The 20,199-nt window shown below is 46.1% G+C and overlaps 1 protein-coding gene across 15 annotated transcripts in view; it reads right to left on the bottom strand.

Annotated features, from left to right (window-relative positions):
* The window catches only part of CORO2B (coronin 2B), a 159,078-nt gene that overhangs the window by 10,980 nt on the left and 127,899 nt on the right, over window positions 1–20,199 (bottom strand). For 9 of the 15 annotated variants that reach the window (XM_084817552.1, XM_084817544.1, XM_084817547.1 and 6 more), the window contains 5 exons: window positions 19,410–19,526; window positions 6,841–6,990; window positions 5,381–5,545; window positions 4,005–4,121; window positions 352–456 (listed from right to left, as the gene is read on the bottom strand). In XM_084817552.1, the coding sequence (XP_084673678.1) occupies window positions 352–456; window positions 4,005–4,121; window positions 5,381–5,545; window positions 6,841–6,990; window positions 19,410–19,526 (654 nt within the window). Of the gene's footprint in view, window positions 1–351; window positions 457–4,004; window positions 4,122–5,380; window positions 5,546–6,840; window positions 6,991–8,136; window positions 8,300–19,409; window positions 19,527–20,199 lie in introns of all 15 variants that reach the window. The other 6 variants (XM_084817557.1, XM_084817553.1, XM_084817555.1 and 3 more) reach the window with 1 other exon arrangement.

The raw sequence follows: 20,199 nt of genomic DNA, 5'->3' as shown, positions 1-20,199 counted from the left end.
ATACATTGACATGGAAGCGAGCCCTATTAATATTAATACAATTTTTTTCTATCAATGTATGCTCAAAACCTCAGTCTGAAAAAACAGTGTTTAAATCTGAAGTTATAGATAAGCGTTGTTTGATTAATCACACAGATGATAGGATGAATGCCTTTAAAACTACTTTGAGGGAATTGGCTGGTTAATTTTAGCTCTGAGGGCATGGCTCTGAAGTGAGTACAGACGTACATGGGGGCAGCGTGGAATGTCTGTCCACCCCTCACAGCAATTTATGGGAACTTCAGAACATCTCATTGCATTTTTCCCCTCCGCACCATGAACACTCCATGGCAGAAAGCAGAGCTCACCCACCTTGCCAGCCAAGTACAACATGTGTGTATCTGCATCATAGAATGGGAACAGTAGCCCCGACAGTCCGTCAATCTCCTCCTCTATTAAGGGCATGGACAGATCTTCCTGCAGAAATTAATATAAATATATCTATATTTATAAATATTTAACTGTAACGTGTCCATGGCCTCAGCATGAGTAATGTTATTACAGGTGTGAAGAAACACTTCCAGAAAGCCCAGGCTATGGCTTTGATGAATCTCCTGAAGGACCGCATCCGACATCTGACCAACTTGGTGCCACCCAGTGTTGCTGAAAGTGTGTTCTTCGATGATGTAAGAGGGCATTGTGGGATCAAGGGAACTGACCTTTGCTCTCTGGAGGCCAAACCGGGAGGTCCATGAGTGGATCCCCTGTGCCTTTACGTTTCTTTTAAAGCAGTCATCGAGGTTGGGGCCATGGTGCTGACTGGCCACCCCATCCTCTTTTCCTGATGCGGATCTTCTCCAGCTGCTACTTGCCCAATCAGGCAAACAGGCGTGCCCATATGGCAGCCCTGGGGCAAGGGTGATTTTCATTAGGGAAATGATGCCGGCAGAAGGGTTTGTTCCCCCTTCCCTGGTGTTATGGTCCTGATCCGGTTCAGCCTCCCCCAGCCTCACTCGTAGCTGCTTTTAGTAGTAGTTTAAAAGGGGTCAAAGGACAAATTCCCAGTATCTCCTCTAGCTTTCTCAGAATGTCTGTGCTAAATGTGTGTTCATCTGACACTTCCACCTTGAGCACAACTTGCAATCTTCCAGAAGGCAGCTGAGCATGGACATGTTGAAACATGGGTACTGAAGGGCTTGGACAACCTCTTCTGCACAAATTTCATGCATAACCTGTGTGTCACTTTGACTGTCACTGCCTTACTTGAATTTCTGTTTTCAAATAGGTGCCTGAAAAATAAAAAAAATGTCCAACTGTCCTAACCTAAACAAGAGAGCCCCAACGGAGCCTACAGCAAATCAAGGCCCCCGGTCTTTGGCATTTTAATGTTTCTCTTCTCAGTGATGATAAGTTTAAAATTCAGATGTTAGCTGAACTAACAGACTATTTTAATACTAATGGGGGTACAGCAGCTTCGTGTGCCATTGAGTGGGAAAACAGTAAAGCTTTTATAAGGAGCTGAATTATTTCTTATGCTACTTATCAAAAGAAACTTAAAAAAACTCAACATACGTTTTTAAACAAGAAGCTGAAATCTTTTAATAACTCAGGTTGCCACTTCCCCCACAGTACAACTCTATCAAGAGCTACGGAATACTAAGCATGAGCTGAATAATATTCTTTCACAGCAGGCAGAATTTGCTCTGACCTGTCTACGACAGAAATAACGGGAAAATGGTGAACGGCCTAGTAAGATCATTGTACATCGTCTTAAACAGCATCAACATCAAAATGTCATTTCAGCTATTAAAGATGAGAGTGGCAAAGTGTACCTCTCCTACAGCCATAAACTCACAATTTTTAAAGTTTTATTCTGATCTTTACAGTACTGGTCATGAGATACCAGAGCCAGATATGGAAGCTTTTTTCTCCCAGATCAATCTTCCATGTTTAGAGTCTTCACAACAACAGCTCCTTTTAGGGTGCAATCCTATGAGGATAGGCGGCCACCTCCGAACTCGGAGGCAACCACCTATCCAATGCAGGGCAGGAGAAGCACGGAGGGGATCGTTCCCTCCGTGCTCCCCCTGCCCCGCATTTGTGGCTGGACAGCTGATTTCAGCTGTCTAGCCATGGGAAGGCGGAGCAGGGGAGGAGGCTGCCAGACAGCACATAGAATGTGTCGTACCAGCATTTCTGCCTTCCCTGCCCTGGAACGCCCCCCCGGAATGCCCTGTTTTGGTCGCTCTGCGCTCCTCTTCTGAGTGTGGTGCATGGGGTCATTCCGCACTGCCTACAAGGCAGCGCAGAAGGGGGGCAAGGTCAGTACTCCGGGAACCTACCTTGGAACACAGGCTCCAAGGTCAGTTCCTGGAAAACCACATATCCTATGGTTGTCTAGTCGCTGACTAGAGGCCATAGGATTGCTCCCTTAGGTTCTTTGCATTTAGAGGAAATTATGAATGCAATACCCTGGGAAATCACCCGGTCCAGATGGATTCCCAGTTGGGTGGTATAACACATTTTCCAGTTTTTTAGCCCCAAAGTTGTATCGCCTCTATAACCATATTTTTGAGGTGGGCTCCCTTTCTTCATCATTAAATTAGGCTTGTAGTACCATGATTCCTAAGCCTGGCAAGGATCATATTTATTGTGCTAATTATCAGTCTATATCATTAATTAATGTAGATGTCAAAATATTAACAGCAATCTTGGCTGATAGATTGTAACAAGTCATGGCCACATTGGTTAGACCGGACCAGGTGGGATTTATTAAAAACAGACAGGGAGCTGATAACCTTAGATTAGTTGCTGATCTAGTTGCTTTAAACTCTGAAAGACCTGACCAGGCGGCCATCATTTCCTTGGATTCAGAAAAGGCCTCTGACAAAATTCATTGGAAATTTATTTTTACCACACTGACTAATTTTGGTTTTCCTATAGAATTTTTGAAATGGGTTAAAATCCTATACTCTGCTGCAAGAACAAGAGTAATGTCTAACCGTTTATTTTTGGCTTTTTTTTTTTACTTGAGCGGGACACCAGACGAGGTTGTCCACTTTCCCCATTGATATTCAACTTACGTTTGGAACCGCTGGCGTGTGCTATTAGACAAAATAGTAGTATTCATGGATTTGTCTATTTTGGATTAGAATATAAAATTAGCCTTTACACTGATGATCTCTTGTTGTTTATCTCGAAACTCCAGTTGTCAGTTCCAGCTTTGATGAAATTGATTAATACTTTTGGCAAATTGTCTGGCTATTCAAATCAACACATGATCTTAAAGAAAATTAGATATGGACGATAACTGAATCAGACCTGCCACCTCCTCCCTCCCAGGATCCTGCCTGGCTGCAGGGCTGACCTAAAAGCAGAAGCCCCACTAGTAAAGAAGACCCCACATTCCCGTTCCCCTCTCTGTGCACTTGGGAAGAACAGACACAGATGTCAGGTGCCTCCTAACAAGGGGAATGGGTTAGGGACTGTTTTATACAAGTCTAAATTTATTGAAAGCCTTATCCAGACACTGTTTAACAAAGAGAATGCATTGGGTAACCTCACTGGAATAAAATTCTGTTGGGAGTTCATGATATGTGAAGCCTGAATATGACACTCTTCTGCACTCGTGCGGTCAAATTCCTTGTTCTGAGGACTCTGTGTTGGCTTCTAAATGTCACAGAGTATGACTCTCAGCAACAAAGCATGGACATGCACACACAAGGAAAACATGCCGGTGCTGTAATGGCCATCCATGTGTATTACAATCACATGCCCTAAACACCCTGCCCCAGCAGAATTTCTTGGGCCCACCAAGAGACGTTTTCTGGATACACCCGGCAGTTCTAGTGTGAAATGTTCATCGTACAAGAGGAGCTGAAACACAGCCCAAGTCTGCCCCACACGAAGAGTCTAGTGCAAAGTAGACTGTCTTGGCCTGTTAAAAGTACAAATTAAGTGTTTACTTTTGGTGCTTCCAGTTTTCCTGGAACCCTCACCCCCACCCCCAATAACTGTTTTCTGACCTGATCCCAGAGGGCGATCTGCCTCGTGTTCCACCGTGAAACACCCGTTGTTAGAAGACGCTTCATGTTCCCTAAGTAGACAACCCGGTTCACGCGATGGTTCTTACAGTTCGCCTCCTTGAAAGACAACCATGAATCAGCCAGCCAGGCAGCCTCCAACTCCCTCTCCAAGTAGATGCAGCAAATTTATTAAGGCCACATTCTCCCAAATATGCCACTCAAAATCCCCAGAACTTTAAACAATTTCATCCATGACAACTTTTGATGAATAAAAGATTAAAGTCACATATAAACACCCTGCAGTGGGTTCCTTCTATTCTCTCAGTTGGAAATTGTGCTTATCTAAAGGTAACATTGACATTTGTGCATTGACATCTGTAGAAAAAAATTCTTACCAAGCTATCAAAAAGGTTTTGATGTGCTTTTTCTATGAACACTCCTTTCGTAGGAACTCGCTTATAAAAAGATTACTTATGGAAACATTATTGTCTGAAGAAGGGCTTGTGCATTCTTACCAACATAAATAGATCCAACGAACACATTATTATAATAAACTTATATACTATTGATTGATTTGATTTGTACCCTGCCGTTCTACCCCCAAAAATAGCACTCAAGGCAGCTTACAGCACAAATAAAACTTGATTAAAACAGTAATAAAAACAAATACATCAAAACACAATTAAAAACATAACAACAGAATAAAATCTACATCCAATCCAACAGACCTGCTTACACACCAAAGGCCTGCTTAAATAAAGAGGTGTTTGCCTGACAGTGGAAGGACAGTGTACCGAGCCTTCCTTGGCAGGGAGTTCCACAGCCCAGGAGCTGTGTACTATTTACCATATTTAAAAATATCTCTAAGCTGTTGCAGTTATCCCACCTTCTCTGCCTGTCTCATGTCTTTACACCGAGCACCAAAGAGATCAAGGACTGCACCTTGCAGTTAAGATGGAGGTTTCAAAACAGATGGGACATCTGGAGATCAGATCTCCAGACTTTTCAACTTTAAAGCTGTCATGGTTGCGGGGGGGGGGGGGGCGCTTTGGTCTTGATCACAGTAATGGTCCTGGAACAGAAGGGATAGCCCACCCCCCACTATTTCCCCAATCTAAATTGCTGGGGCCCCCCCAGGTGTGATCAGACCAGCTGAGAAAAACAGAAGTGTAATAGCAGCTTTGGTAATTTAGATGGAGAAAACAGCACAGAGGAAAAAGAACTGAAAACTCTCTTCCCTGGTGCTACTGCTCCGATCCAAAATGGACACAGCCCCTTCTCTGCAGCTCCTTTGAAGTTTAAAAAACACAGCTAGGAGTTTGGATCATGGATATTCTGCATCACATCTGTTTTGGCCCTTAAAGTAAGCTCCCCACCTGGAGGACTTTGCCAGAACGTGGCTCGATGACACGGAGCTTCTTGTCTTTGCAAGTGGTGGAGAGTAAACTACCATCTGTGTTGAAGGACATGCAAAGGATGACGTCAGAGTGGCAGTCAATCATCTTCACCGGCTCACCAATATCCAGGTTCCAGATGAGAACCTGAGAAGGAAAAGGATGCAGAACAAGCGTAAGCTTTCCACCACTCTTAGTTTTTGGCTTCAGCATCTCGCTTATTTAAAATATTTATATCCTGTTTCTCCTAACATTCAAGACACCTTTTAAACACCAAAACTGAAAGCACCAATAAAAGAAGAGACTTTTTAAAGCCTAAAATATTAGTAAAACCAGATCTAAAACATTTAGCGACAGGAAACAAGTCAACATGCCAAAGTCACTCTCCATCTTGGCCACCAAAGACAGGCCTGTTCAAATAGTTGTGCCATGCACTTTTTTTTAGAAGACCAACAACTACGATTATTGATGGACGTCTTCTGAAAGGCTCTTCCAAAGCCTTCAGGCCATGACCAAGAAGACCCCCACTCCTTACAGGGGTGATTTTAACCATTCTGGAAGATGGCATTTGGAACAGAGCCAACCTCTCTCTCTCTCTCTCTCTCTTTAATTGAAAGCATTTTGACTCTGCTCTTCATCTGAAAAAACTCTCAGGTCCTGCTCGGATGTCACTTTAAGCCATGGTGGCTTAATAAACTACTCATAGTAGCTTATTTTTTAAATAGTCCACAATGCCCCGCCACATGACTGGGCTATTAATCTGCGTAATCTGAGCCCTCCCCGTGCCCCCTGTCCTACTGCAGTCCTCCTGCCTGAGTGGTAGCGCTGTTTCACCCATTGATAACATCACGGCAGCCTGTTTAACCTTCCACAATATCCCAATGAGAGGGGAGAGGTGTGGGGTGAAGAACAGGAGGGGCTTATTTCAGTGCTTCCATCATAACCCCGACAAGGAGATGGCAGCTATAAAACCTTGGAGGTTTGCAGGACTGGGACCAAACTTCACACACAGCCTCTCCTAGTTGGGAGGCACTTGATGCACCAACAAAACCCTGTGCAATTATCCCAGATCACCCCCCCCCCCGCCCAGACTTTGCTGGCGCTTTAGTGCTAAAGTGAAATTGTGCGAAGGTGAAATTGCACAAAAGTGAAATTGTGTGCGCACACGCACACACAGCCATTTAGCTTCTTCATGGAAAAGCGACCAGGGAAGGACAAAGGGGGTGGGAGCTATAACTCCCTGACAGCTTGCTGGAATGGGGCGAAATTGCACAGAGATAAGCCATTTACCCTTCCTCGGTGCTGGGGCACAGCCTGGGGAAGAAGCTCAGCAGGCTGGTCTGGTTCCCCGTGCATGCATCAGCCTCAAGAGGCTTCAGCAAAGAACCTGCTAGTCCCATGACATCCACTCCTAAAGATGTCCAAGTAATTTATGAGCTCACCTTATAGTCATATCCAGCACTGAACAGGATGTTGGTGGTTGTCGGATGCCACTCCACGAGGCCGACACGCCGGCTGTGTCCATAGAGTTCCAGGACAGCCTCTGTCATGTTGCGCTTCAACCCTCCATCTGGGATTTCCCATATCCGAACCTTGAAGGACAGGAGAGCCAAAGTCTGTTGTAAGATGAAGTTGCTGTCTACTTGGCTGCCTGCCTGCCTGGACAAAGTGGGTTCCTTCCCCCGAAAAGCTGACAGGGCTGCGGTAGGCCTCCTTTCACCCTTTCCCTTCCTTCTCCCCACTGTTTATTAGGAAAGCGCTCCAGGGTGGAATAAGAGTTACGAAGAAGCATCAGGCAGGAACAGGCTGCGAACACTACAGAACAATCAGCGCCTTCTCAGCTGAAATCCTGAAGAGACCCCCAGAAGCCTCTGTGTGGAACAACACACTTGAGAGTGGACACCCACTGTCCCAACAGGAAACGCCAAAGGTGCAGAGGGGGTGTCTCTGGGACCCTCTACAGTGGCTCGCCGTCAATCACCTTGTAAAAATTATTGTCACCATCACTGTCATTTCTATAGTCCCCTCAGTGTACCTGGCACTTTATAGATTTTCATGAGCGAAATGTGACGAGTTGGGCCTAGATTTAGGCTTGTGTAACCAGGCTGGCGGAAGCAGGCTTCCCCGTCCCCCTCCTTCCCACCTCAGCCCCCTGAAAATACTGTGCAGAGGATCGAGGAATCCTGTCAAATGGGGTGCTATGGTGTGGGGGTAGCAGGGGGTCCCTGAAAATCGGGCAGAGGCCCTTTCCATGCACGGAGCCCTTCTGTCCCCAGAAGGCAGACTGCGGCTCCAATCCAGTTAACGGCAGGGGAGACATCGGGGAGGGACCAAGACGAAGCGAGGGAGGACCGTGAGCATGTGCAGCCTCACCTGCTTTAATCTGGGCAGGTGGGAATCGGGATCCAGGGGTTCAACCAAACGCCTTGAGGAAAAGGTGGCCTTGGGAGCGGGGTTGTTCCTTTGTGTTCTCTTTTGGGGAGGGATACGGAGGAGATCTTCGCTGGAGGAGAATGCCCGCCTGCCTGGATTGGTGCCCCCCCTCATCTGGACTACGCAAAAGGTCTGGGGCCATCCCTAGGGCACCGTAAGAAGGCCAGATAAGGGTGTCTGCCTGCGTCATGCAAAACAGAACCCATCCAGACAGGGGCCTGAACATTACCAATCCGCATCATTCAGGAATCACTGAATCTTGTGCTGGAGAGAGGCTATAGCTTGAAGGGAGTTGAAGTTGGTACCTTGTAACTCTTTGAAACACTACAAATATTTGCAGTTCCCATTTGGACCAGGATGAAAGCAGGAGCAAGCAAACAACTGAGCACACACGCCGTAGCATCTTCTGTTGCCAGCCTGAGGTGGCTGCTTGCGAAGGCTGTCATTTTTTAAACGAAGGGCAGAACTCTAGGAGGAAAAACACCTTTTGGTACCACTAAGTCTGACACATTAAATACGTGAGCATCTCTGCAGCTCTCCCCTGCCCCAACGGTCTTAGGAAGAGAGGTGAGAGGCTTGAACAGGCACTGCTGGCTGGGAAGGAGATGCCTCGACCTGCAACTGGAGTCTGCCTATCTGCTGCAGCAGGGGCTATAAAAAGAACCTTCTGATGACAGAAATAAATGACATCATCAACTGGGAGGGACAGCCAGGAGCCCCAGACCCTGGCTGGAGATTTACATAAAAACACAAATCTGGTGCACAGCAGTATTGAAAATTAGGCCTATGGCGCTTGCAGAGGACTTTATCACAAGCAAAACCCAGGCCCTATTTTCGTCTAACAAACATCACTTGGGGGCCTGATGAATGGGGGACAGAGAGGCAAATGGAACCTCCATATTTAGGGGAAGAATATCTTTGACTGTCAGATGCTGCGGACAAATAGCAGGGCAGAATGGTCACCTCCATCCCAAAAGCATCCAGGTGGCCATCGCAGGGAACAGGACACAACTAGATGGAATTTGATCCAGTCCCTCTTCTTCTATAGGTTTTATATTCAACTTACAGAAGCAGGAAATGCAAAATACGAGTTCAGTGACACTAGTGGAAAATAGTGCTACATACAGGCAAACACACACAGATGTACCATATTCCTATTTTTAATGGCTTTTGGCTATTCCTGTAAAGGCGCTATAGCTTTGATAGATAATATGATTTCTGTCTTCCATCCATGTCCTCCATTTAAAAAAAAAAACCCTGCCAATTCTGACCAGAGTAGATCTCTCTCTTCAAGCTTGGCTCCCACACAGCAGCTTCTTAATTTGGGGGTTGCTTTTAATTCCAAGCTCAGACCCAGAATGTGTGGAGTCATGGCCAAGCAGAGAGTGAGCATGTGAAAAGTGCTGTGCTCTCAGTCTCAGGTGATGGCTACATTCAGCTGCCACATATCTGGAATCAGGGATGGATGGGTCCCTTGGGAACCACCTGGGCCCTAGGAGAGATCATTCCCATGGCCTCCACAGCTCCTTCTTTGACTCCTTCAGGCAGCTGGCCCCTTGAGCGCTCCACCCTTACAGCTTTTCTGTAAACAGGCAGAGCGGTCTGTCTGTAGGTGCTGCTGTCCCTGGGCCAAGCCACTGAGAAAGAGGAAAGGGTGCTCCCTAGCAGGAGGGCAGGCCCCCCCTTGCAGGCTGGGTTCTCTGGGAAACCCTCCTAGCCTATGCCGCTTCCCCATCCTCTTCCTCTTTCACTTTCAAGCAGGCCCAGCCAGCAGGCACCAGCCACTTGTGCCAAGCCCGGCCAGGGATGCAGCAGGTGACCTTGAGAAGGTCAGGATAAGACTCAAGAGTTGCTGCAGAAACAGCTGGGGGGGGGGAGATGCTGGCCCCAAATGAGCCTAGCTTGGAGACTGGGGGGGGCAGAAAGAGAAAGGAGGAGGTTGCGCAGGTGTTCAAAGTAGAAACATACCTATCCTTTTTGATCAAGGATATAACTTGTTCAAAAAGAACAGGAGGAACAGAAAGGGAGGTGGGGTTGCACTGTATGTGAAAAATACATATCTCTGCACAGAAAGACAGGAGGATGAGCTTGGTAGCCCCATCGGGAGCATCTGGGTTGAAATAAATGGAGCAAAGAATAAAAGGAACCTGGTGGTCGGAGTCTACTACCGGCCACCCAATCAAGGAGAAGACGAGGATGAAACTTTTGAAAAGAAAATAGCCAATGTTTCAAGGAAGCATGATGTAGTAGTAATGGGGGACTTCAATTTCCCCAGTATTTGTTGGGAGACAAATTCTGCAATACATGGCCCCTCCAGGAAATTCCTCACTTGCATTGCGAATAACTTCCAATTACAGAAAGTGGAGGAAGGAACTAGAGGATCGGCTATCCTTGACTTGATCCTAACCAACAGAGATGACTTAGTGGATAAAATAGCAGTTACAGGAACTCTGGGGGAAAGCGACCATGTTGTACTTGAGTTCTTGGTTCTAAAGGAAGCAAAAGCCGAGTGTAGCCAAACCTGTACCCTGGATTTTAGGAAAGCCAATTTTAATCAACTCAGAACAATGAAAAAAGGGTGAGAAAAGCAGTACTGGGGTACAATCTCAAAAACGATAGAATGATCTCAGTACGAATCCAAGGCAAACCATTCAACGTCACAGTAATTCAAGTCTATGCCCCAACCACTGAGGCCGAAGAAGCTGAGGTTGATCGGTTCTATGAAGACCTACAACACCTTCTAGAAGTAACACCAAAAAAAGATGTCCTCTTCATCATGGGAGATTGGAATACTAAAGTAGGAAGTCAAGAAATCACCCGGGTAACAGGCAAGGATGGCCTTGGTGTACAAAATGAAGCAGGACAAAGGCTCATAGAGTTTTGCCAAGAGAACACGCTGATCATAGCAAACACTCTTTTCCAACAGCACAAGAGGCGACTCTACACATGGACATCACCAGATGGTCAATATCGAAATCAGATTGATTATGTACTTTGCAGCCAAAGATGGAGAAGCTCTATACGGTCAGTAAAAACAAGACCTGGAGCTGACTGTGGCTCAGATCATGCGCTTCTTATTGCAAAATTTAGGCTTAAATTGAAGAACGTAGGGAAAACCACTAAACCATTCAGGTATGACCTCAATCATATCCCTGATGAATATACAGTGGAGGTGAGGAATAGATTTCAGGGATTAGACCTGATAGACAGAGTGCCTGAGGAACTATGGACGGAGGTCCGTAACATTGTTCAGGAGGCAGCAACGAAATCCATCCCAAAGAAAAAGAACTGCAAGAAAGCAAAGTGGCTGTCTGATGAGGCTTTACAAGTAGCTGAGGAAAGATGGGCAGCGAAAAGCAAGGGAGAAAGGGGAAGATATCTCCAACTGAATGCAGAGTTCCAGAGAATAGCAAGGAGAGACAAGAAGGCCTTCTTAAATGAACAATGCAAAGAAATCGAGGAAAACAACAGAATGGGAAAGACTAGAGATCTTTTCAAGAAAATCGGAGATGTCAAGGGAACTTTTTGTGCAAAGACGGGCATGATCAAGGACAAAGAAGGCAGGGACCTAACAGAAGCAGAGGAGATTAAGAAGAGGTGGAAAGAATACACAGAAGAACTATACAGGAAAGATCTGAATGTCCCTGATAGCCATGATAGTGTTGTCACTGAACTTGAGCCGGACATCCTAGAGAGTGAAGTCAAGTGGGCCTTAGGAAGCATTACTAACAACAAAGCTAGCGGAGATGACAGTATTCCAGCTGAGCTATTTAAGATCCTAGAAGATGATGCTGTTAAAGTGCTGCACTCAATATGCCAACACATTTGGAACACTCAACAGTGGCCACAAGACTGGAAAAGGTCAGTTTACATTCCAATTCCAAAGAAGGGCGATGCCAAAGACTGTTCAAACTACCGTACAATTGCGCTCATTTCACATGCCAGCAAGGTTATGCTCAAAATCCTACAAGCCAGGCTTCAGCAGTATGCGAACTGAGAACTACCAGAAGTACAAGCTGGGTTTCGAAGAGGCAGAGGAACTAGAGATCAAATCGGCAACATTCGCTGGATCATGGAGAAAGCAAGAGAATTCCAGAAAAACGTCTATTTCTGCTTCATTGACTACGCTAAAGCCTTTGATTGTGTGGATCACAACAAACTGTGGCAAATTCTTAAAGAGATGGGAGTACCAGACCACCTTACCTGTCTCCTGAGAAACCTGTACAAGGGTCAAGAAGCAATAGTAAGACCCAGACATGGAACAACCGAGTGGTTCCAAATTGGGAAAGGAGTACGACAAGGCTGCATATTGTCGCCCTGCTTATTTAATTTATATGCAGAGTACATCATGAGAAACGCCGGGTTGGATGAATCACAGGTCGGAATTAAGATTGCCGGGAGAATTATCAACAACCTCAGATACGCAGACGATACCACCCTAATGGCAGAAAGCAAAGAGGATCTAAAGAGCCTCTTGTTGAGGGTGAAAGAGGAGATTGCAAAAGCTGGTTTGAAACTCAACATTAAAAAAACGAAGATCATGGCATCTGGCCCTATCACTTCCTGGCATATGGAAGGGGAAGAAATGGAAGCAGTGACAGATTTTATTTTCTTGGGCTCCAAGATGACCGCAGACGGTGACTGTAGCCATGAAATTAAAAGACGCTTGCTCCTTGGGAGGAAAGCTATGGCAAACCTAGACAGCATAGTAAGAAGCAGAGACATCACCTTGCCGACAAAGGTCCGTCTAATCAAAGCTATGGTTTTCCCAGTAGTAATGTATGGCTGTGAGAGCTGGACTATAAGGAAAGCTGAGCGCCGAAGAATTGATGCTTTCGAACTGTGGTGCTGGAGAAGACTCTTACGAGTCCCCTGGACTGCAAGGAGGTCAAATCAGTCAATCCTAAAGGAAATCAAGCCTGAGTGCTCATTGGAAGGACAAATACTGAAACTGAAGCTCAAATATTTTGGCCAACTAATGCGAAAAGTCACTGGAAAAGACCCTGATACTGGGAAAGACTGAAGGCAAAAGGAGAAGGGGATGGCAGAGGGTGAGATGGCTAGATAGCATCACCGATGCAATGAAGATGAACTTGAGCACGCTCCGGGAGAGAGCGGAGGACAGGAAGGCCTGGCATGCTATGGTCCATGGGGTCATGAAGAGTCGGACACAACTTTACTACTGAACAACAACAACATGGAAAGTGACTCTTAACGAGAAAAGGAGTCCAAGATGGGTGAGAGCTTCTAAAAAAGGAAATTCTCAAGGCACAATTACAAACAATTCCAACAAGGAAAAAAGGTGGAAGACAACAGAAGAAGCCAATGTGGCTTCACAAAAAGCTTAAGAGATGTGCTGAAAACAAAACAGCACACATACAGAAAGTGGAAGGAAGGCCAAGCTACAAAGAAAGAGTACAGGCAGGTAGCACAGAGTTGCAGGGATGGCATCAGGAAGGCTAAAGCTGAGAATGAGCTGAGGTTAGTGAGGGATGCTAAAAGCAACAAAAAGGCTTTCTTAAGATACGTGCATAGTAAAAGACAGAGGAAAGAAATGGTGGTTCAGCTAATAAATAAGGATGGCAAAATGATAACAGATGACAAAGAAAAGGCAGAAGTGTTCAATTCCTACATTGGCTCAGTCTTCTCCCAAAAGAGGTTCTATGACCCCCCCTGGCAAAGGCGAAGAACAGGCTGAAGGGGCAGGATTGCAGCTTGAGACTGATAGGCATATGGTCAAGGAATACCTAATTACTTTGAATGAGTTCAAATCTCCAGGGCCAGATGAACTGCATCCTAGAGTAATAAAGGAACTGGCAGAAGAACTCTCAGAACTACTGTCTATTCTCTTTGAGAAATCATGGAGGACGGTTGAAGTGCCAGATGACTGGAGGGCTAATGTGGTCCCTCTCTTCAAAAAGGGCAAAAAGGAGGAACCTGGGAACTACAGACCAGTCAGTCTGATATCAATCCCTGGGAAAATTCTGGAGCAGATGATCAAGCAATCCACCTGTAAGCACCTTGAAAACAATGCAATGATTACTCGAAGCCAACATGGATTTGTCAAGAACAAATCCTGCCAGACGAATCTGATCTCATTTTTTGATCAGGTAACCTCTCTTGTGGACTGTGGGAATGCTGTGGGTATCATATACCTCGACTTCAGCAAAGCTTTCGACAAAGTGTCCCATGATCTCCTGATGAGCAAACTAGCTCAAAGTGGTCTAGATGAAACAACGATCAGGTGGATCCACAGTTGGCTAAAGAATTGGACTCAAAGAGTGCTTTTCAATGGGATCTTGACTTGGATTCCTGCACTGAGCAAGGGGTTGGACTTCATGGTCTTGTAGTCCCCTTCCAACCCTACTATTCTATGATTCTATGATCTTCTCAAACTGGGGAGAGGTAATGAGCGGGGTACTGCAGGGCTCAGTCCTGGGCCCAGTGCTCTTCAACATTTTTATTAATGACTTGGAGGAGGAGGTACAGGGAATGCTGATCAGATCTGCAGATGACACAAAATTGGGTGGGATAGCTAATAACTTGGAAGACAGAAACAAAATTCAAAGTGAACTTGATAGACTGGCGGGCTGGGCAGAAAACAAGAGAATGACATTTAATAGGGAGAAATGCCAAGTTCTGCACCTAGGAAAAAGAAACCAAAGGCACAGTTACAAGATGGGGGATACGTGGCTCAACAACTCTACAAGCGAGAAGGATCTTGGAATTGTTATCGATCACAAGCTGAAGATGAGCCAACAATGTGGTGTGGCTGCAAAAAAGGCCAATGCTCTTTTGGGTTGCATTCATAGAAGCATAGCTTCCAGATTCTGGGAAGTACTAGTTCCCCTCTACTCAGCACTGGTTAGGCCTCATCTGGAGTACTGTGTCCAGTTCTGGGCACCACACTTTAAGAAGGATGCAGACAAACTGGAGAGGGTTCAGAGGAGGGCAACAAAGATGATCTGGGGGCTGGAAACAAAGCCCTATGAAGAGAGACTGAAGGAACTGGGCATGTTTAGCCTTGAGAAGAGAAGACTGAGGGGAGACATGATAGCACTCTTCAAGTCCTTGAAAGGTTGCCACAGAGAGGAAGGACAGCATCTCTTCTTGATTATCCCAGAATGCAGGACACGGAATAATGGGCTCCAGTTACAGGAAGCCAGATTCCAGCTGAACATCAGGAAAAACGTCCTGTTAGACCAATACGACAATGGAACCCATGACCTAGGCAGGTGGTGGGCTCTCCCACACTGGAGGCCTTCAAGACGAGGCTGGACAGCCATCTGTCAGGGATGCTCTGACTTGGATTCCTGCATTGAGCAGGAGGTTGGACTCGATGGTCTTGTAGGCCCCTTCCAACACTACTATTCTATGATTTTTTTCCTAACAGTACATTTCTAAAAATGGGAGGTGCCAGGTTCAAGTCTTTTCCCCCTCACTGACTAAGAAGTCCAGGATCAGCCTTGAACACCAGGGTAGAATAGGCAGCCATCTCATGGGGCCTGTAGTAGGTGGGCAGCACCTAAAGCCACCTTCATTGCAATGCTAGAGTCTTCATTTTTTATGTGTACATGTGTCTGTGTACTTATACATAGGCTTTGAAAGAGCCATGATATCTAAACACGGTGGTGCGCTATGGAAGCTAAACCGGCATGTAGAACTGAAATGATCATACATTCTCCTCTGTTTCCCCATGGCTCCATTTCCTTCCCCTTCCTCTGTTGTCTCCCCTCTGTTGAATTAAAGATAGTAAGCCCCCTGAGACAGGAACCTTAACACACCAGGCACGGTGACAACGCTTTATACACAAACAAACAAACCAAGTGTTAGAGTCATTTTCATGAATATTAAGTGCTGGAAGTTCTCTGCAGAGACAGTGACGAATCCCAAGGTCTCCTTTGACTCCTCTTAATCCTCGGGAGGTGCTGGGCAGGAGGGGCTCGGGCAGCCAGGCCCATGACCCCCTGTGCAATGGGGCAGCTCTCAGGCAGAGGGTCTCTGCTGCTCTAACGCATCCCCACTGCACATGGCTGATGGGGAGGACTGCCACTTCCAGCCCCAGCAAGATCAGGTGACCCGAGGAGCCAATAAAGGTTCTCCCGGTAGCAGCTGCGGTGCTCCACTGGAAGCTCAAGGGCTGCGGTTGCAGCTGAGCAGGAGCAAGGGGACCAAACGCCCTTCCAGGGGCAGAGCGGCCAGCAATGGCCAGCATGGGCTGCAGGCATCAGGCGGCTGTAGACCACTCAGCAGCCCCGTGCCAACATGGCACTGGGGTAGTGGGCCCCCACCTCTGCCTCCTCATGACATTTGTCTCCCATTAAGGGACCCCTTGACCCTCAATGAAGTCATTAATTAATGCACGTAACACATGTATTTACTGCCCTTCACAGGACAGAAAACAATTTTTTTTGTCTTGTCAGCAATAACAGTCTGTCGGAAATAACAGACTTACGGGGCTGCTGAGTGAGTCTGTTATTTAAAGCTGTTAGAAGTTTTAAAGCTTCTAACATGTTTAACGCTTGAGGCAATAAAAAGGTTTTCAACTGGTGCAAAAAGGACATAAAAGGAAAGAGGCTCATAAATGGAGAAGGCCCTTTCCCAGTCGCCACCCGCTTTTCCTCGCTTAGCAGGACAAGGCCTGTGAAGATGGTCTCAGTTCCATGGGCAGGTTGGTGTGGACTCAGACGTTCCTTGAGGTACCCATGTCTTAAGCCATGTAGGGCTTTAGAATGACTACTCGGGAGCAGTGGCAGCCTTTGACTCTCCTGTAAATGGTTTCCTGACTGCCACAGCCATTACGTCATAAAGAGCTGGCTGTGGTCTGGCTCCTCAGGCTGAGCTACTAAAGCCTGCCTGGATGCGCCCCAGAATGCCGGCCCTCCCCGACCCTCCTTCTCACGACACAGGCCAAAGCAGCAGCAGTAACAGCCCTCACGTGGTAACGGGGTGTGACTCTACTTCTCAAGAAACCTGCACTGAGCCTGCAAGGACTGAAAGGGTGCTCCCAGCACCTTTCCGCTCTTAAGCTAGTGTAAGCAACCCACTGGTATATTTTCCTTTAAGAATTTTGAATGGTAATATTCTTGCCATATTCTTGTCAGTAAAGGAGTAAGATAGGGAATGGCTACCATTTTAGGCAGTTACCAAAATGAAGTGTGGAAGAAGTGGGCTTTCTCCTTGTTGTAAGATCCTGAACCCTTGAGACAGGTTAGTAGGGAGGGGCCCTTTTGATTTTTTTTTTACAAACACTATGAGTTCCTTGTTGTTCATGTTCTTTTATATTATATAAAGGGCTGTTTTACGAAGTTGTTCCTGTGTTGCTGGATCCTGATCCATTCTGAGAAGACTGATGTGGAGCTGGACTGAACTGAGTAGAGACTATTTTCCTTCTTCGGCCAGCAGAAAATTCAAGCTTCAGAGAGGAGTTTATTTATATTTTTGTTGTAGACTCAAGTGAAAGACAGAACTTTGGGAGGGCTGCGCTCTGTTTTATTGTTTTGGTGATAAGTGAATTGTTATGCATGTAAAATTTTAACATGTGCATTATTATTGCTTTTAATTAAGAAATTAAAATGATATGTTAATTGTTCCTATACAAGGCCTTTGCTGTGAGCCCCTTTAGAGACCCTGAAGAAAAAGTGTTACACTAGCAGAACCGCAATTGATTTTGCACACTATTTGGGACTAGGTTTGGCGGAGAATTTCTCCCCGAAACTTCGGGGGGCCGAGCGCCAACGTGTTCGGCCCCCCGAACAAGTTTCGGGGAGAAATTCTCCGCCCACCCCCGGATGGGACTTACCTTTGCCGAATGTCCCTCCTGGCGGCGGGTCCGGCCAGCAGTTCGGCGGGTCTTCGTCCGGGGCGGGAGCGGCAGCCAGTCTTTCGACCGGCTGCCGCCGCCGCCATTCCAATAAAAGAAAAAAAAAAAGCACGCCCCCGTGATAGGCTACGTGATGATTAACGTAGCCTATCACGGCTAGATTTGCAAAGTCAGCCGTGATAGGCTACATAAATCGTCACGTAGCCTATCACAGGTGACTTTAAAAAAAAAAAAAAAAGCAGGTACGGATAATGGCGGCCCCCATAGGGAGCCGCCATTCCCGTTCCTTATTTGGTCGCTGTCGTCTACGTAAATCTTTACGTAGACTACGGCGAAAATAAGGGCAACGCTATTTGCCCTTACGTAGACGACAGCAACCAAATAAGGAACGCGAATGGCGGCTCCCTATGGGGGCCGCCATTTGCATACGCGCTTTTTTTTTTTTTAAGTCACCTGTGATAGGCTATGTGACGATTTACGTAGCCTATCACGGCTGACTTTGCAGATCTAGCCGTGATAGGCTACGTTCATCGTCACGTAGCCTATCACGGGGGCGTTTTTTTTTTTTTTAACTTTTTAGTTCGCGGCCGGGCGAGGCGAGGCGCCTCCTCCCCGGCCTGAATTTCGGCCGGGCGAGGCAGGAAGCCTCCCCCCCGGCCTGAATTTCGGCCGGGCGAGGCGGGAAGCCTCCCCCCCGGCCTGAACTTCGCAGGGGGAGCAGCGAAGCGCCTCCCCCCCACTGCGAAAAGCTTCGAGGACAGGTAAGTGACTTTCGTCCATCCCTATTGGGGACATTATGCTTTGTTCTATGAGTACATCCCACCATATTCCATTCACATTGGCAGGAACACGGAAGCTATAGTTCACCCAAGCAGCATTGATTAAGGATGGCATCTTATGCACATTAGACAGAAAAGACCTGCAACTCCCAACATTCCCCACCCAGCATGGCTGGCTGGAGGATGCTGGGAGTTGTAGGACTTCTCTCTGTCTAAACACGCATAGGACTGCACCCTATAAATAAATTAAATAATAAATTTATAATGTAAATAAATCAATAAATTTGATTTAAATAAATCAATACATTTGATTTAAATAAATAAATAAATAATTTAATCTGTGCTATAGCACTTATTTATTAAATCTGTGACTGCCCAATTTCTGTCATGACAGTAAAAATTTATGACATCTTATGAAATAAAATGTTATGGAATAAAATGCTATGAAATAAAGTCTTCTATTTTAAAATCAGAATTGTTATAGGCCAGCCATTTTTTACTGAAAAAAATAAAAATCACATTGCTAAAATGGCCGGAAAGGCATCAGTTTAAAAAAACACACAATTTCTTTAATGAGCACTATAAAGCTCATTCACTGAAATGCTATTGCACAAATATTTTAATGTTTTTAAATATAGCCAAACCCCCCTTTCCTGTTAATTAAAAGACTTTAAAACATAAACAGAGTGATAAAATGACACCCACCAGAAATATTGCAGTGAAGGTGTGCTGAGTGGTGATAGGTTCACCTGCCTCTGCAGATGTGGAAACCACGCCTCCTGAAGAGGCTGAAGAATAGCGCCATGTACCATCCGCACCTTGGAGACTGCACTGTTGTTGCATCCCCCCCCCCCCCCCAATGGCAGAGTTCCTCTGGCTTCAGAAAAGGCAGAAGCCGCTTCAGGAAACACCGGGGGGGGGGGGGAATAAAAGATGAACAAAGCAGGCATGGCAATTCCACACCAGTTCTACTTACTGAGGTGTCCTCTGAGCAGGAGGCAATGATGTTCTCAATGAAGGGGTTCCACTTAATATCAAGCACGTTGCCTTGGTGGCCACAAACTTTGGGGTAGTTCGGTTCAATTCGGCCGGTCTGGAAAAGCAAACCGAAACACCAGATCAGCAGGCTTTGACTTTTGAGTAATAGAACTATCAATGGTATATGGCTGTTGCATGCTGTTAACAGGGAACCGCCATGAACCAAGAAAGCACTGTAAGTCTTCAGTTTAAAAGCTTTTTTTCATCGATGGAAGTCAAGGAGTTCCTTTTTAAAACCTCCTGTTTAGGATATGGGATGAATGAGAATTTTCACTTCCCTTTTAGTGGGGGAAGTCTTGTAATAAAACAGCTGGTTATTTTCCTGAAGTCCACCAGGGAGTAGTTTGAAAACCCCAACAAGCCTATTAGAAGAAAGCAAAAATATTAACATCACTGGGGAAGTTTTTCAAACGTTTTAGAAATCTGTGCATAGAAAAATGTGAAAAGCTTACCAAGTCTTCCTAAGAACTGCCTTGCTGGATCCATCCAGTCCGGCATTCCGTCTGCAGTAGTGGCCCACCAGATCCCCCTGGCAGGGGTGGTGTTGGGGGGGCAAGGGGGCAAGTCCCCCCCCAGACCAGCAGTCTTTCTCCCGCCCCGTTGCTGGACTCCTGTCATTACTTGAAGGAAAGGCACTTTTCACATATACAAGTGGATTCATATATTATCATCTCTGTAGCTCTTCTACAGTTCAGATGCAAATCTTGAGCAGACAAAGGCTATGCATT

The sequence above is a fragment of the Heloderma suspectum genome, chromosome 11, assembly GCF_057233095.1.
Source record: "Heloderma suspectum isolate Gila_16-S chromosome 11, 16-S_ref, whole genome shotgun sequence".
Taxonomy (NCBI): domain Eukaryota; kingdom Metazoa; phylum Chordata; class Lepidosauria; order Squamata; family Helodermatidae; genus Heloderma; species Heloderma suspectum.
This window is presented reverse-complemented; position numbering and strand designations above follow the sequence as displayed.